The sequence below is a fragment of the Oncorhynchus nerka genome, linkage group LG25, assembly GCF_034236695.1.
Source record: "Oncorhynchus nerka isolate Pitt River linkage group LG25, Oner_Uvic_2.0, whole genome shotgun sequence".
In the NCBI taxonomy this organism is placed as follows: Eukaryota; Metazoa; Chordata; class Actinopteri; order Salmoniformes; family Salmonidae; genus Oncorhynchus; species Oncorhynchus nerka.
Window position 1 is genome coordinate 41,078,629 of NC_088420.1, and position 17,908 is coordinate 41,096,536.

The 17,908-nt window shown below is 38.7% G+C and overlaps 1 protein-coding gene across 1 annotated transcript; it reads right to left on the reverse strand.

Annotated features, from left to right (window-relative positions):
- Nucleotides 1-329: 329 nt before the first annotated feature.
- LOC115108952 (ETS homologous factor-like) lies at nucleotides 330-15,708 on the reverse strand. Its single transcript, XM_029633503.2, has 9 exons — nucleotides 15,418-15,708; nucleotides 7,504-7,609; nucleotides 7,051-7,308; nucleotides 6,668-6,724; nucleotides 4,052-4,093; nucleotides 3,884-3,946; nucleotides 3,298-3,327; nucleotides 2,950-3,145; nucleotides 330-2,855 (listed from the first exon to the last, which is right to left on the reverse strand). Exons 2-9 carry the CDS (start codon nucleotides 7,598-7,600, stop codon nucleotides 2,756-2,758), a joined length of 843 nt encoding a protein of 280 aa, XP_029489363.1. The 5' UTR covers nucleotides 7,601-7,609; nucleotides 15,418-15,708; the 3' UTR covers nucleotides 330-2,755.
- Nucleotides 15,709-17,908: the final 2,200 nt, after the last annotated feature.

The following is a 17,908-nucleotide window of genomic DNA, read 5'->3' on the forward strand; positions in this document are numbered from 1 at the left end:
TCCATGGTTGTTTATTTAAAAACATGAACTGAACACTCAATGAATACAAAACAATAAACGTGAACAAAACCGAAACAGTACCGTGTGGCGAACAAACACAGACACGGAAACAATCACCCACAAACACACAGTGAAACCCAGGCTACCTAAGTATGATTCTCAATCAGAGACAACTAATGACACCTGCCTCTGATTGAGAACCATACTAGGCCGAAACATAGAAATTCCCAAAACCTAGAAAAACAAACATAGACAACCCACCCAACTCACGCCCTGACCATACTAAATAAATACAAAACAAAGGAAATTAAGGTCAGAACGTGACAATATAAGGTATTTCATATTTTTATTTAATATATTTGCAAAAATGTATAACCTGTTTTCACTTTGTCATGATGGGGTATTGTGTGTAGTTTAATGAGAGCTTGTTATTTTTTTAATCCATTTTGGAATTAGTCTAACGTAACAATGTGTAAAAGTCAAAGGGTTTGTATACTTTCTGAATGCATTGTATAACACATCAATCAAACATACTTTGGAAAGAACATTACACAGTTTAAATATGTACAACAAGCCGGAAATATTTAAAAGTGCAATGTCCTTCCCTTTTACTGCACAGATGCATGGGGAATGCATCTACAGTAGTTCAGTGCAAATACTCATCAAGTACCCAGTACTGCAAACACTCATCATTGCAAGTACTCATCACAATTTGGTTCAAATGGAAGTTGTGGGAACTTACTTTTTTGGTTTACCATTGCTTCTAGGAACAATGCCATACAGTAGGACTAACTAGCATTAATGGCATCAATGGCTAACACTTAAATAACATTCCATAGAATTCTGTGGCAGTAAAACGGAACATTTTTTAAATGTTCCGAGAACGAAAGTGAAAATTTTGCCTATTCAGGGAATGGTAAATTAGGTACATTTTTTGGGGTTTCAGGGAGGTTCTGAGAATGTTTTACTATGATTCCCTGAAATACTTGCTGTTTTTTCTATGTTCTGAGAACGGAAACGGTTGGTTATTTGAAGGTGATTAAATAAAGTTCTGAGAACATTCTCTGAATGTTTTGAACAAAATGTAAAGGTTACTTTCTTAAAAATAATTTTAATAACAGTTTGGGTTAACTGTTTTGAACTCCAAGCACAGAATGCTTTGCAAACCTAGTCCTATCGGTACCAAAGTTTCAGAAATCTTCATTAATTTTGGTAATTAACAGAAAATCTATTGCAATCTATCGTAACTTTGGTAATTTATACTTGAATATCTTAAAAAAGATATGTTCATATATAGTGTTCATTTATATATCTGTGTCCATATTGTCCATAAGTTTCTAATAGATAGACCATATGGGTGAAGAGAAAATAGCCTAGAAAAGCATCTAATCAACAAGCATCTTATCAAAAAGCATCTAATCAACATTTAATCACAACTTTCACCAGTTTGAGGCAAAAACATTCACGAAAAAATACATGTTGACGTAGTAAAATAAATAAAAATGCACCAATGGTATTCACTAAGTTGGATGGTTTATATTTAGGATGATATTTTACAGCTTTCTCATTCATTTTATTTTTAAATAATTGTATTTAATTATTTCATATATTTTCCATGTGATAAGGCCAGAAAACAGGACAGAGAGAATTACAGACACCGGTGATATTATGAAATACCCCCAAAAGACCAGTCGATACAGTATCTTGTGGTAGATTACATAATTGAAAGTTTCCAGTAAAATACCCTCCCTTTGCAACCCTAGATAGGACACAGAAATGAATTTGCAAACACATGTATTTTTTTGTTGTGGCACAACGTCAGTGAAATTCAGTACCTATAGTCTTCGGTTCTCTATCCATGGAATTACTCCACTGCGCAACCAGGATGGAGCTAGCATACCATGTTCATTTTAGTCTATTCAAACAGACCCCATTTGAAAGGAAACAAGCATTAATAAAGATCAGGTGTGACCAATAAGTGGGTGAGGCCAACACACCTGAACACACTTAACAAGATAGAGGATAAAGAGTTTTGTTGATGCTAAGAATGAAATGTTTTTAAATAACATTCTTAGAAAGTTATTTTAATGTTACTAATGTTCTTGTGGTTTTTATGGAACATTATCTTAACTTTCTGAGAACATGACTTTAAAAATAACCATGAGGAAACCTGCAGAAAACATTATGCTGAAGTACTGAAAATCCCACAGAAGACTGTTGTATCTTAATATTCTCTGAACTATTTGAGAACATTCCCAATGTCAAACTAGTTGGAGAACATTCCTAGAACATCACCAAAATTGACATTAAATCCAACCATGTTTGAACTTTTATGAAACATTCAGTTAAAGTAATGAAATACCAAGATTATAAAAAAAAAAATCAAGTTCCTTAAATGTTCCACAGTCAAGCAACTATCATGCACCATTCCCAGAAAGTTGTAGGAAGGTTGTATGCAAAATAACCATATGACAACCCCGCTGTCACCAAGCTCTAAGAAACATTTGGTTCTCAGAACATTTATGTGCTAGCTGGGTAAGCAATTAAATGTAAAATGTAGTCTTGCTTAACCAAATGTAAACATATCATACAAAAACTCCATCAAATGTCAAGAGTTGCAACAAGGCATTCTGCTCCTCTTTGTAAAACAACGACATAGTAAAACATCACAGTGACACATTAAAATAAAAAACAAACATAAATAGACAGGCAAAAAAAAGGCACAAAATAGTGGAGAGGTGTCCTCCAGACTCTTTTACTTTTCTGACTCCCTCCATCCTTGTGCATTTTTCCCAAACTTGTAGACCAGCCTTCGGCCATCCACGTGTTCCAGGATTTCCCGTTTGTAGTAATATCTGGAAAGGTTAATGGAACAGCCAAAATGACTGCCTTCTTAAGATCCGAACCAGGAAATATACATCAAAACACCCAAATCCCTTCAGTCTTTACCTCATAGCTCGGCTGAGCTTCTCGTAGGTCATGCTGCTGTTGTTCTTCTTCTTGCCCCACAGCTGAGCAACAGCCTCTGACTTGAGGAAACGGAACACGCCATCTGTCCGGTCCTCCCACTTGAGCAGGCCTGAGTTCCGCTCTGGGTTCAGCAGAATGTCCCTAATGAACTCCCACAGGTGGGTCCCCCGGGGGTCTGAGGAGAAACACGTGAGTGGTGGCATTAGAACAATCTACTGCACATCAGTTATAGCATAGCAAAACATTCAGCATGTAGCCATCATCTGATTGAGAATTTGCATTAAAAGATAATGAACGATTGTATTGAAGATGATAAATACTACTCACTGTGTTTTTTGATCTGATGAGGGCGACTGTCTGAAAATAAATTAATAGACACATGGTCATTAAGCAAATGCTCACAACAAATTAAAATGAAGACATTCAATATATTTGGTACATGTGACAATCAGACTCACTAGTGGGTCTAGCATCATAGTAGTCCAACCAACTAATCAAACAGAGCTTTAACTCATACGTGTTTAACACTTGTACCGCTGTCTTACACATTCCATATTAATTCTATGGAACCCAATACTATACAATTACATGGGTGTGGGAAACATTTACAGGATGAGTTTGTTCAGTTGTATCGTCATACATTGTTTGCTCAGTGGCATTGTTTAGTGAAGGAGTAAACTCAGCTGGCCCATTCCCAAAACTGTCACTTACTGAACGTTCATGGACTTCAATAGCCTTGAATTGCCACTTTGCTCAATGATGTCTTAAGTTTCAAATTCGCATTGGTGCAGCAATCATTTATTTGGGGACTAGGCTACTGTAGATCTAGATCTAAGTCTTCTCAAGGCTTGGGTCTTGTTCCAATGTCTTTGTGTACATAATGTTTTATTGGTTTTCAGGGCTCATCCTTTACCTGGAGTTGAGGTAGTGGGTGATGCCACAGGTGCGAGACATTGACATGAGGGATCAAAAATGTCTAAAAAGTAAAGACATGTCAACATATAAAAAATTATGCTGTCCGTAAGTTAGTTAAAATGTTGCATTTTTAAGTCTCTCCTATCCATTCCAATGTGGTACCTACCTGCAGGATATATGCTAGGATCTGGGAATGGACAAGGGAAATCTGAGGAGAGGAGAGCACATAAAGCTTACACTTACTTAATGAGAGGCATAAAGTAACATCTCAAGAGTTTATTGAAATCACAGACTAGATTTTTTATAAATATACAGTACCAGTCAAAAGTGTGGACACCTACTGATTCCAGGTTTTTTCTTTTCTTTTTACTATTTTCAACATTGTAGAATAATAGTGAAGACATCAGAATTATGAAATAACACATACGGAATCATGTAGTAACCAAAAAAGTGCTAAACAAATCAAAATATATTTTCTATTTCAGATTCTTCAAAGTAGCCACGCTATGCTTTGACAGATTTGCATACTCTTGGCATTATTTAACCAGCTTCATGAGGTAGTCACCTGGAATGCATTTCAGTTAACCGGTGTGCCTTGTTAAAAGTTATTTTGTGGAATTTCTTTCATTCTTTACTGCGTTTGAGCCAATCAGTTGTGTTGTGACAAGGTAGGGGTAGTATACAGAAGACAGCCCTATTTGGTAAAAGACCAAGTAAATATTATGGCAAGAACAGCTGAAATAAGCATAAAAAGACAGTCCATTAGTACTTTAAGGCATGAAGGTCAGTCAATGTGGAAAATTTCAAGAAAAACCATCGAGCGCTATGATGAAACTGGCTTTCATGAGGACTGCCACAGGAAAGGAAGACCCAGAGTTACCTCTGTTGCAGAGGATAAGTTAGTTACCAACCTCAGAAATTTCATCCCAAATAAATGCTTCACAGAGTTCAAGTAACAGACGTATCTCAACATCGACTGGGTGAATCAGAAGAAGCAAAGAAATCACTGCTAAAGGACACCAGTAATAAGAGACTTGCTTGGGCCAAGAAACACAAGCAATGAACATTAGACCGGTGGAAATCTGTCCTTAGGTCTAATGAGTCCAAATTTGAGAATTTTGGTTCCAACTGCAATGTCTTTGGAAGACACAGAGTAGGTGAACGGATGATCTCTGCGTGTGTAGTTCCCACCATGATGCATGGATGAGGAGGAGGTGTGATAGTGTGGGGGTGCTTTTCTGGTGACACTGTCAGTAATTTATTTACAAATCAAGGCACACTTAACCAGAATGACTACCACAGATTTCTGCAGCAATACACCATCTCATCCCGTTTGCGCTTAGTGGGACTATCATTTGTTTTTCAACAGGAAAATGGCCTAAAACACACCTCCAGGCTGTGTAAGGGCTATTTGACCAAGAAGGAGAGTAATGGAGTGCTGCATCAGATGACCTGGCTTCCACAATCACCCGAACTCAACCCAAATGAATGGCTTGGGATGAGTTGGACCGCAGAGTGAAGGAAGAGCAGCCAACAAGTGCTCAGCATATGTGGGAACTCCTTGAAGATGGTTGGGAAAGCATTCCAGGTGAAGCTGATTGAGAGAATGCCAAGATTGTGCAAGCTGTTATCAAGGCAAAGCATATCTACCTTGAATAATCTAAAATATATTATATACTTTTTTGTTACTATATGATTCCATATGTGTTATTTCATAGTTTTGATGTCTTCACTAAAATGTAGAATGTATAAAGAAAAACCCTTGAATAGTACTGTATATTCTTAGACCGCAAATTGACCGCAGAAGCCTAAACAGATATATTTGTCTAAAACATAATGATTTCAAACAAATTATTTCATTAAAAAAAAACTCTTTACACCCCTTTATTCCCAATTGTCATGATATCCAGTTGGTAGTTAGACTTGTCCCATCGTTGCAACTCCCGTATGGACATAATTTCAAACCTTGATTACATTTGGGAATATTGTCCTGCTTATGGTGCTGTCTTTTGGACAGGATGTTAAAACGGTTGTGCTGACACTCTGTAGTCATTTAAATTCCCATGGCGGTTATTGTAAAAGTAGAGGTGTTCACCCCGGTGTTATGGCTAAATTCCCAACCTGGCCACATTCCATCATGGCCACCTAGTCATCCTCCTCATTCTTAATGGGCATATATCACTCCTCGCCTCTCCACATGATAACTAATGTGTGGTGAGAGTTCTAGTACAAAATGGTCGCCGTGCATAACTGAAGTGGGTGCTACACATTGATGGAGGATAAGGTGAGTTGAGTTCCCCCCTACTACTGTATGCAAAGCGCTTTGAGTACCTCAGTTGGTAGAAAAGGGCTTTATAAATCCAATCAATTATTCATTATTATCATTTGTATACGATCACATATGTCTCTCTATTATGCGTGTGAATGCTTGGGAAAATATTTCCAAATTAAAATCACTTGGAACTGCTTTTTTGTTGTTTTTAGTCTTTTAATTCCAACAATGTAAATTCAACAAAACATTATTATTTTTTGTTGTTGTTGTTGCTTGGGACCAAATAAAACCACCCCCAGGCCAAATCCAGCACAAGGCCCACCAGTTTGGGAACCCTGATCTAGAGTCTCTATAGACTCCCCGTTCTCTAAGAGGGTCTGAAGCATTGTATATATTCTATAACTTTATAAATTACAATTTTATAAGCATACAACAGTGCATTTTGAATAAAGGACGTGAAAACAATGTACTACATCCTCTCTGGGTTTGTATGCTTTTGACAGCTCTTACCATCTGGCTCTGATTTGATCATGTCCAGTGGGTTAAACTCCACTCCAGGATACTGTCCTGTGTAGGGATGACATGGAGAAACAAGAGGTCATTGTTATTTCACTGACAGTAACAACACCCTTCTTTATTTTGTGTTGCATGTAATCAAACTTGATGCTTAAATCCTTGATCCTTCCACCATACACTGGTTCAACTGTCTGTTCTTGTTTGTTTGTGGTTTTCTAAACAACTCAAATCATGTTGAAATTAAATACTACATTCAAAAATGTATCACTAACAGTATGTTTTTACAATACATGGCCAGACCTGGCCTCCATTCTGATTAACATAAGACACTAACAATAACAGAGGACGTTACAGCTTTGTCCAATGTGTGAACCTACCCCTCCATTTGAGCTCGTTGAGGCTTTGGTAGAGGATAGGCCCCACGGTGCCCGCGGCCCGTGTGAAGTCCTGGTAGGTCATGCTGCACAGTTGATGGCCGTCCACGTCAAAGTTCTGGAAGTGGATGCTGGCAGCGTCAATCTGGTGCATGTCCACCATCTGCTGCAGCCACTGCCACACCAGGTACTTTGACCAATACTGAGGCTTGTAGTCCTGGGACCACATGCGACTGGTGTAACCGGGCATCACTGTGGAAACTGGGGATAGGTTTGAAGATAGAGATTAGGTGCGTTTTGTAATAGCTGTGAGTAGCATATCAAATATTTAATCTCCGAGTGTGCTTGGGGTTTTGTGAAAAAATATTAACTCTGGCTAACCCAGGTACTTGTAAATAATTAAACCAGCAGAGCAATTTACTGAAAGAGCCATTGAGTAACCAAACAAGTCCTCACTGTCTGGGCAGGGGTAGGAGCTCCATGTTGTGGGCAGCTGGCTCTCAATGCTGGCAGTGGAAGGGATGCTCATGATACAGGTGGTATGACGGACCATGGTCCAGAGCTGGGGGAGAAAGCCACGTACAGTCAGTAGGGAGTAAAACCCCAAACAAGGTGATTGGTAGGCTGCCATGTAATCACACACAGTGCACATAGACAGTGTTATTCCCCATAGTGAGTTGAGATGTTTGCAAATAAGATATTTCTAAATTACAACATTGACAGTTGTGAAAGTGCAGTTAGTATAGGGAGAGTTAGTATAGGGAGAGTGTGGGTGTCTGTTTTGCATACATACACAGTGCATTCGGAAAGTATTCATACCCCTTGAATTCAACAATTTGTTACGCTACAGCCTTATTATAAAATGTATTAAATTGTTTTTGTCCCCTCATCAATCTACACACAATACCCCATAATAACAAAGTAAAACAGGTTTTTAGAATTTTCTGCAAATTAACAATAAATAAAAAATGATATCACATTTACATAAGTATTCAGACCCTTTACTTAGTATTTAATTGAATCACCTTAGGGAGTTATCGCAGCCTCGAGTCTTCTTGGATATGACGCTACAAGCTTGGCACACCTGTATTTGGGGAGTTTCTCCCATTCTTCTCTGCAGATCCTCTCAATCTCTGTCAGGTTGGATGGGGAGCGTTGCATCACATCTATTTTCAGGTCTCTCCAGAGATGTTCAATCGTATTCAAGTCCGGGCTCTGGCTGGGCCACTTAAGGATCTCTCTGTACTTTGCTCCGTTCATCTTTCCCTCGATCTTGACTAGTCCAGTCCCTGCTGTTGAAAAACATCCCCACAGCATGTTGCTACCACAACCAAGCTTCACCGTAGGGATGGTGCCAGGTTTCCTCCAGACATGATGCTTGGCATTCAGGCCAAAGAGTTCAATCTTGGTTTCATCAGACCAGAGAATCTTGTTTCTCATGGTCTGATAGTCTTTAGGTGCCTTTTGGCAAACTCTAAGCATGCTGTCATGTGCCTTTTACTGAGGAGTGGCTTCCGTCTGGCCACTCTACCATAAAGGCCTGATTAGTGGAGTGCTGCAGAGATGGTTGTCCTTCTGGAAGGTTTCACATCTCTACAGACGAACTCTGAAGCACTGTTAGAATGACCATTGGGTTCTTGGTCACCTCCCTGACGAAGGCCCTTCTCCCTTGATTGCTCAGTTAGGAAGATTCTTGTTGGTTCCAAACATCTTCCATTTAAGAATAATATAGGCCACTGTGTTCTTGGAGACCTTCAATGCAACAGACATGGTTTGGTACCCTTCCCCAGATCTGTGCCTCGATAAAATCCTGTCTCTGAGCTCCATGGACAATTCCTTCAACCTCATGGCTTGGTTTTTGCTCTGACATGCACTGTCAACTGTGGGACCTTATATAGACAGGTATGTGCTTTTCCAAATTATGTCCAATCAATTGAATTTATCACAAGTTAACTCCAAGTTGTAGAAACATCTCAAGGATTATAAATGGAAATAGGACAAACCTGAATGCTTATGTAAATGAATGCTTATGTCTGAATGCTTATGTAAATAAGGTGTTTGTTTTTTATTTACTTTAATACATTTGTAAAAAAAAAATCAGTTTTTTTGCTTCATCATTATGGATATTGTGTGCAGATTAATGAGGGATTTAAAAAACAAAACAATTTTAGAATAAGGGTGTAACGTGACAAAATGGGGAAAAGTCAAGGGGTCTGAATACTTTCTGATTGCACTGTATGCCTATTTGTATTTCTGATGGTAGAATGAATGGGGTTAGTTACATTCAATGATGTGATACTCCCGGTGTTTGGAAGGCGGCCCATGTACTTTCCCTTCACAAAGGTATCGGCCTATTTCTAATCTTTCTTGCCAAGCTAAAATATTAGAATCCTTGATTCATTCTCAGCTAAGATCTTTGTTATCTTTGAAATGTATTCTAAATGCACACTACATGACGAAAAGTATGTGGACACCTGCTCGTCGAACATCTCATTCCAAGACCATTTGCATTAATTATGAGTTGGTGCTCAATTTACTGCTATAACAGACTCCACTCTTCTGGGAATGCTTTCCACTAGAATTTGGAACATTGTTGCTAGGACCTGCTTCCATTCAGACACAAGAGCATTAGCAAGGTCTGGCAATGATGTTGGGCGATTAGGCCTGGCAAGCAGTCAGCATTCTGATTCATCCCAAAGGTGTCCGATGAGGTTGAGGTCAGGGCTCTGTTTAGGCCAATCAAGTTCTTCCACACCGATCTCGACAAACCATTTCTGTATGGACCTCGCTTTGTGCACGGGGCATTGTCATGCTGAAACAGGAAAGGGCCTTCCTTAAACTGTTGCCACAAAATTGGAAGCACAGATTTGTGTAGAATGTCATTGTATGATGTAGCATTAAGATTTCCCATCACTTGAACTAAGGGGCGTAGTTGGAACCATGAAAAATAGCTCCAGACCGTTATTTGTCCTCCACCAAACTTTACAGTTGGCACTGTGCGTTGGGGTAGGTAACGTTCCCCTGGCTTCCGCCAAACCCAGATTCATCCTTCGGACTTCCAGACGGTGAAGCGTGATTCATCACTCCAGAGAACACGTTTCCACTGCTCCAGATTCCAATGGCGACGAGCTTTACACCACAGTTCTTGTGCTGACGTTGTTTCCAGAGGCAGTTTGGAACTCACTAGTGAGTGTTGGAACTGAGGACAGCACTACGTGCTTCAGCACTCGGTGAACCCATTCTGTGAGCTTGTTGCTCTTTAGAAAGTCCATTCTACTGCAAATGTTTCAGCATGGAGATTGCATGGCTGCGTGCTCGATTTTATACACCTGTCAGCAACGGTGTGTCTGAAATAGTCCAATCCACTAATTTGAAGGGGTGTCCACAATTTTGTATACACAGTATAGTGTTCATCATTCAGGTTTTTGATCAGGTCATAGCACCATCTCTGCTTCATCCCTAGGTATAAATGATGTGGTTAGCTGCATGGATAAAAATCTACATTATTCTGCCCTCTTCATTGACCTGTCAAAGGCTTTTGAAACTGTTGATCACTCATTGCTAATTCAGAGGCTTTCCTCAATTGGCCTAGACCAGGTTGCATGTAATTGGCTTAAAAATTGCTTGACAGATAGAACTCGATGTATATCTACTGATGGTGTTAAATCAGGTTCCCTTACAGAAGGAGTCCCGCAGAGGTCGATTCTGGGTCCTGTGCTTTTTACTGTTAACATTAACTATCGACCATCGTTAAAAAAATGTGACCTAAACTTGTATGCTGATGATACTGTTGTGTATGCTATTGCCCCCACGGTTGAAAAGGCTCTATCTATACTACAGTCTTCCTTCATTGTATTATACAAAAACTTTATTGAACAGAAATGAGTACTGAATAAAGGTCAACCCTAAATATATGTTGTTCTCTAGAGCGCATAAAATTAAGTCTGATGATTTATGCATATGCACTTTGGATGGTGTCTATTGATCGTGTCCGTGCTTACAAATATCTGGGCATCTGGATTGATGAAAAGCTGTCTTTTAAAAAGCATATTGATGAGTTACGAAGTTGAGGATAAAAATGGGCTTCTTCTATAGAAATAGTTCTTGCCTCTAGCTATATAGTAGAAAGCAGATTATTCAGTCAATGTTCCCATCGGTCCTACACTATGGCGACATCATCTATATGAACGCAGCTTCCACTTCTTTAACGCCATTAGATGCAGTTTATCATAACGCACTGCACTTTATTACGGGCGACAATTTTAGTACTCATCACTGCATTCTCGACCAGAATGTTGGTTGGCCCCATTTTGACTTTAATGACACGTTTAAAGTTGACAAACAAGTTAATGAAGGTCCAAAGAATTGAAGTGCCATTGTAAAAGTAAATGCAACATAAATAACATGAGTGAATATTTATAGAAAGACAGTAGTGCTACAGTACTGTATGTGAACCATGGACCATGAACCACTCTTCTCCATATCACCACCCTTGACTGCCCGTGAAGTGTTGGCCATAGTGGGTCAACAACATGGTTACGTTCATTGAACTGTTGTTGAGAAAACCGTTCACCACAACCATATTTGCATTCAATATGTAAATATATACTATGTGCTGAGGTGTATTTATGTCTGTAATAAAGCCCTTTTGTGGGGAAAAAGTCATTCTGATTGGCTGGGCCTGGCTCCCCATTGCGCACCTGTCCAGTCATGTGAAATCCATAGATTAGGGCCAAATGAATCTATTTCCTTATATGAACTGTAGCTCAATAAAATCTTTGAAATTGTTGCATGTTGCCCTCATTGTTTTGTTCAGTATACATTATTAAAGTTGGAGGTCGGCACTGAGGCCTGTGACGAGTATATAAGAGGAAGGCGGAGTGGCTGCACCACAGTACTTGCAATGACTGTCACATATTTTAGTGTTTGTCGAGTCCAGGGGTTTCCAAACTTTTCTGTTTCGTGATTGAGGTTTCTTTTGAGTCGCAACCCACCATAAAGTTTGAACAGTGAAAAAAACATACAATAACCAAAGAATAAGCAAAACATGTATTAATAATACATTTTACTGTCTTCCTCAATCCAAAACCAGTTTCCCAAGAACTTGAGTCAAGATCCCTGAGTATGATTTTCACTAGAGGTATATGGCCTTTGACAGTTCAGGCCAAGTGTTGGGTTCAGATCTAGATCCTATTGACATCTTGCCAAGCCTTGCCAAATGTACGTTTTAGGTTACCATCAGTGCAGTCTACTGTCTGTTTGCCTGCTGCCTAGTCTAAGCAGCCTAAAGACTGTACATGTGAGTAGACTGGTGGCATTGTATTCCTGAATGTTTAGTTAGGGACATGCTATCATCAGGTCGTAGTTTCTATTTTCTATAGTCTCCTGGACGGTTGAAGGTTAACTTGTTAACGATACATGGTGTGTACTATTCAGGGATGAGTCATAAAGTTCCATGTTAGCTAGACAAAGCGCTTTGGAAACTCACCTCTGATCAATATTCACTGACTGTGCATATCACCAAATAAACAAAGTTTCATAACATAATTATGTAAAACCATGAGGAAGACTTAAAGATGAAGGAAGTGAACAGACAATAGTACGATCACTGATCAATGTCACTTCAGGTAAGCAACAAGCAAGTGCAGGCAGGTCACTCTTTTCTGGCTCTGAAGTGTCTGAGGACAGATACACTGTGGAGTTTTATATCAACTGATGCAAGTTACAACCAATGCTAGGTGATTACTGTAGAGTAGGTTGTAATCAGGTACAGTCATTCAACCTAAAACAAAACAGCAGTGGTTGAAAGTACCCAACTGTTATACTTGAGTGAAAGAAAAGATACCTTAATAGAAAATGACTCAAGTAAAAGTGAAAGTTACCTAGTTAAATACTACTTGAGTAAAAGTCTAAAATTATTTTGTTTTAAATATACTTTAGTTTTAAAGTACATAGTAATTGCAAAAAATACTTAAGTATCAAAAGTAAAAAATAAATCCTTATGTTAAGCAAACCAGACGGCATGTGTTTTTTAAAATACTTTTTTTTATGGATAGCCAGGGGCACACTCCAACACTCAGACATATTTTACAAACATAGCATTTGTTTTTAGTGAATCCACAAGATCAGAGACAGTAGAGATGACCATTGATGTTCTCTTGATAAGTGTGTGAATTGAAACATTTTCCTGTCCTGCCAACCTTTCGAAATCTAATGAGTACCTTTTTGGTGTACAGGGAAAATGTACATAGTAAAATGTAAATAATTTAATAAGTAAATAATAATCTTTAGGAATGTATTGAAGTAAATGTTGTAAAAAATATATAAATAGTAAAGTAAAGTACAGATACCCCTAAAAAACTACTCAAGTAAAAATAATTTAAAGTACTACTTAAGTACTTTACACCACTGCAAAACAGTAGTTTGACTTTCATGCATGTAAAGTGTACCTATGATAAAAATTACAGACCTCTACATGCTTTGTAAGTAGGAAAACCTGCAAAATTGGCAATGTATCAAATACTTCTCCCCACTAAATAAGTAACAGCCAATGTGAAACATGACATTGAGACCTACAGACAGTGCTGAAACAGATTCAAACAGCATTGCTTCATAACATTTTCCAAGAGCGTGCTGGAATAGAACCAATAGAACGTTATGGATAATCATTTGAAAACATGAATAATATATGTTGCTCATTTTAGAAGGTTGTTTTGACATTGAGGTTCAGCAAAAATATTTTGCATATTTATGTGGTATTAAAAGAGCTGACCAGCATTTTGTTGTACGTCTCTTTCAAAGGGGCAGTTTTTTTCTCAAAGCAAAACAGAGCCCTTACGTTGTAGAATAATAGTGAAGACATCAAAACTATGAAATAACACATTTGGAATCAAATAGTAACCAAAAAAGGGTTAAACAAATCAAAATATATTTTAAATTTGAGAGTCTTCAAAGTAGCCACCCTTTGCCTTGATGAAAACTTTGCACGCTGTTGTTATTCTCTCAACCAGCTTCATGAGGTAGTCACCTTGAATGCATTTCAATTAACATATGGGCATTGTTATTTTTTTTTAAATTTTACCTTTATTTAACCAGGCAAGTCAGTTAAGAACAAATTCTTATTTTCAATGACGGCCTGGGAACAGTGGGTTAACTGCCTGTTCAGGGGAAGAACGACAGATTTGTACCTTGTCAGCTCGGGGGTTTGAACTCGCAACCTTCCGGTTACTAGTCTGGTCCAACGCTCTAACCACTAGGCTTCTTAATGCATTTGAGCTCATCAGTTGTGTTGTGACAAGGTAGGGGTGGTATACAGAAGATAGACCTATCTGGTAAAATACCAAGTCCATGTTATGGCAAGAACAGCTCAAAAAAGCAAAGAGAAATGACAGTCCATCATAACACTTTTAATTTTAAGACATGAAGGTCAGTCAATTCTGAACATTTCAAGAACTTTGAAAGTTTCTTCAAGGCCAAATTGCTGCAAAGAAACCACTACTAAAGGACACCAAAAGCAAGAAGAGACTTGCTTGAGCCAAGAAACTCAAGCAATGGTCATTAGACAGGTAGAAATCTGTCCTTTGGTCTGATGAGTCCAAATTTGAGATGAATTGAAGAATCTTCAATATAAAATATATTTTGATTTGATTTTTGGTTACTACATGATCCCATGGGGTGGCAGGGTAGCCTAGTGGTTAGAGTGTTGGACTAGTAACTGAAAGGTTGCAAGTTCAAATCCCTGAGCTGACAAGATACAAATCTGTCGTTCTGCCCCTGAACAGGCAGTTAACCCACTGTTCCTAGGCCGTCATTGAAAATAAGAATTTGTTCTTAACTGACTTGCCTAGTAAAATAAAGGAAAAAAAACTGTTATTTCCTATTAATCTGCAATGTAGAAAATAGTCAAAATGAAGTAAATGAGTAGGTCTGTCCAAACTTTTGACTGGTACTGTTGATTTGCCCATGACCACGTTTACCTTGTAAACCAACGCATATGCCTTTCCCTTCAGGAATTCAAAAGCAAGCCGCACAATTATTTCAAATCAGTCATCTTCTTTAACACCGTATGAACAGCTCTTTAAAAGTTTGATGTCATGCTTGAAAAAGTTGAAGAAGCATTGCTGGCAATCAAAGCTTGACACAGTTAGACACATGAATCCAAACAAGCACAATCTAGTTTGAAAAGACAATTAAATTAATGGCTACTTTGTTACAGTTAAAATACCTACTGTCTGATTAATGAAAACACCCATTTATTCCTATGCCCAGCCATTTGACATTAGATTGATTTCACTCCATTCAGTCATTATAACAGCAACTAACAACAGGAGCAAATCTGGTTGCCTAACAATGCTTAGCATGTTTTCCTACCAGAGCTGTGGAATGGAGTCCGACCAGGCCTGTGTTCAATGGGTGTGTTGTCTCTCTCTCTCGCTCGTTCTTCTCTCAGATGACTTTAGGTGGGTAGGTACAGTAGCAGTGCTTCTGTACACAGGTGGGTGAAGTGTTGTTGTCAGTGCTAGCAGTTGTGCCTTTCCAACTCCAAAAAAAAAAAAAAAATGTGCTTGCCCACACACACCAAGGTGCTGCTCCAGCAGTGGGTATTTTATGCTGTCAGCTTCCTTGTCCTATCCTTATCTCTCTCCAATTGGCTACGAGGGTAAGTTCATGCAAGTTAGTAATTTGGATTCGGGTGACGGAGTGAATAACAGCACACACCTGTCATAGCTTTTACTTTCACTCTGTTCCCTCTCTCTCTCCAGCTCTCACTCACTCACTCACTCACTCACTCACTCACTCACTCACTCACTCACTCACTCACTCACTCACTCACTCACTCACTCACTCACTCACTCACTCACTCACTCACTCACTCACTCACTCACTCACACTTGTAAAACTAACCATGTGGGGGGACACAATTCAGTTCCATTCAAAATAAAAAAATATATAACCATAACCTAAACCCAAAAACCTAACCCTAAACCTAACCCTAGCTCCTAAACCTAAACCTAACCCTAAACCTAAACCTAACCCTAGCTCCTAAACCTAAACCTAACCCTAAACCTAACCCTAAACCTAACCCTAAACCTAAACCTAGCTCCTAAACCTAATTCTAACCCTAACACTAATTCTAGCCTTAACCCTAGACCCCCTAGAAATAACATTTGACCTTGTGGGTGCTCAATTAAAATTACACAACAACTAGGTCAGTCAACATTTACTAGACCGTATTTCCACAGTACATGGTTGCCATTGCACTCAGGTCTGGTCCATCAACAGTGAAATTACCACGCAGGCGTACTAATAACAGAGTGATAGCACCGTAATAACAGAAATATAGGGATACTGAAAACACGAACTTAACAATGGGGACTAACAAAATGTCCCCAGTTGGTCAAAGTGTGGTGCATACACACACGCGCACGCACACGCGCACACGCGCACACACGCACTCGCGCACACACGCACACGCACACACACACACACACACACTTCCAAGCATTTAAAGTTAAACATTTAGAGTTAAACAGCAAATTAAAGTTGTCGATTTACTTGCATGTTACAGAAAGCTAAATTGTTGCTGGTCCTGTCAGATAACATGGCACACGTTAGCCCTTTTCTAACCTCACCAGGTGGCAGTGATTACATCCTGGCACAACTTCTGCAGCCAATTTAAATCGTAGATGTAGTTGGACATGTTCTAACACTGGTCAAATTGCTCTCTGTGTAAAGTGCCTAGTTCATCTAATTGTCACAGATTATGGCAAGGGTTCGAATCTCACATGAGTCCCCCCCCTTTGACATTTAGATTTACATGTATCCTATTAGGTTAGTGTGTTGAAGAGGGATGTAGCCTACAGTCAACAGCTTAAAAATGAAAATGGACTTACATTTCAGCCTTGCACACAAACACACTGCTATTGCCTGATAAACATATTGCATAGGCTATGTTACATGGACATGTCCAACAAAATATTTTATATGCATTTTTATAATCATCTGCTTTGTCACAAATGTGTTATTTCACTGGAGGTGTGCAGAAGAAATAGTCTGCACTCTCGTCATCATCCTACAGATGGCAGTATTGCAGCTTGAATCGACAGTCAGTTTTGGAAGACACTTGGCTGTCATTAATATATTCTTATGTAGGTTACACTTACAATGTTTTATAGTTTATGCAATATTATAATAACCCACTTTGTCAAATGTGTTTTGAATCGAGAATCAATTTTTTCAACAGTTTTTTCCTCAACAAAAAAAGCTTGATGCGAGGTGGGTTCGTATCCATGGTTAAAACGCAGTATCAATTACAATGCAACCGCTTTAACAGTGTGTGGCACCCAGAGGGGATGAGGATTGTTATAGCCTACATGACTGCTATTTGACAAATCCATAATGCTCTACGTTTTTTTTTTTACAATGTTTGATAAGCGTTCTTGTCAGGACCTCATTTATCTTTTTTCCCATAGAAACTCATTGATGTGTTTGAAACAGATTAAAAAAATATATATTTTGTCATATGCAAAAACTTGAAAATGTTGTCTAACGTTAATAGGTTGTAGCCTAGTCAAGGATGCATCAATGCAATGTTGGCAAACAACATTTTGTTACAGACCAACTGAACAAGTAAACCTTGAGTATGTAGATTTAAAAAATGCCATTTAGCATAGGGCTAACTTGTTCTATGTTATCTGATGGGATCAGCTACAATTTATCGTTTGGTCAAATGCAAGTAAATCAACTATTTTCATTGACTGATATGCAGGTTCTCATGCAATCATATGCATAAGGTAAATGGGTGCTTATGTTCGCAAGTATGGCCCCAGAAAGTCTCCAGGTGGTATGAAGTTCACAATGA

Coding starts and splice junctions, on each gene's coding strand:
- LOC115108952 (XM_029633503.2), bottom strand. CDS start 7,600: ATGGTCCGTCATACCACCTGTATCATGAGCATCCCTTCCACTGCCAGC. Junction 4,094..6,667: donor GATCAAATCAGAGCCAGATG/GTAAGAGCTGTC, acceptor TCCTCTCCTCAG/ATTTCCCTTGTCCATTCCCA. Junction 3,328..3,883: donor ACCCACTACCTCAACTCCAG/GTAAAGGATGAG, acceptor ATTTATTTTCAG/ACAGTCGCCCTCATCAGATC.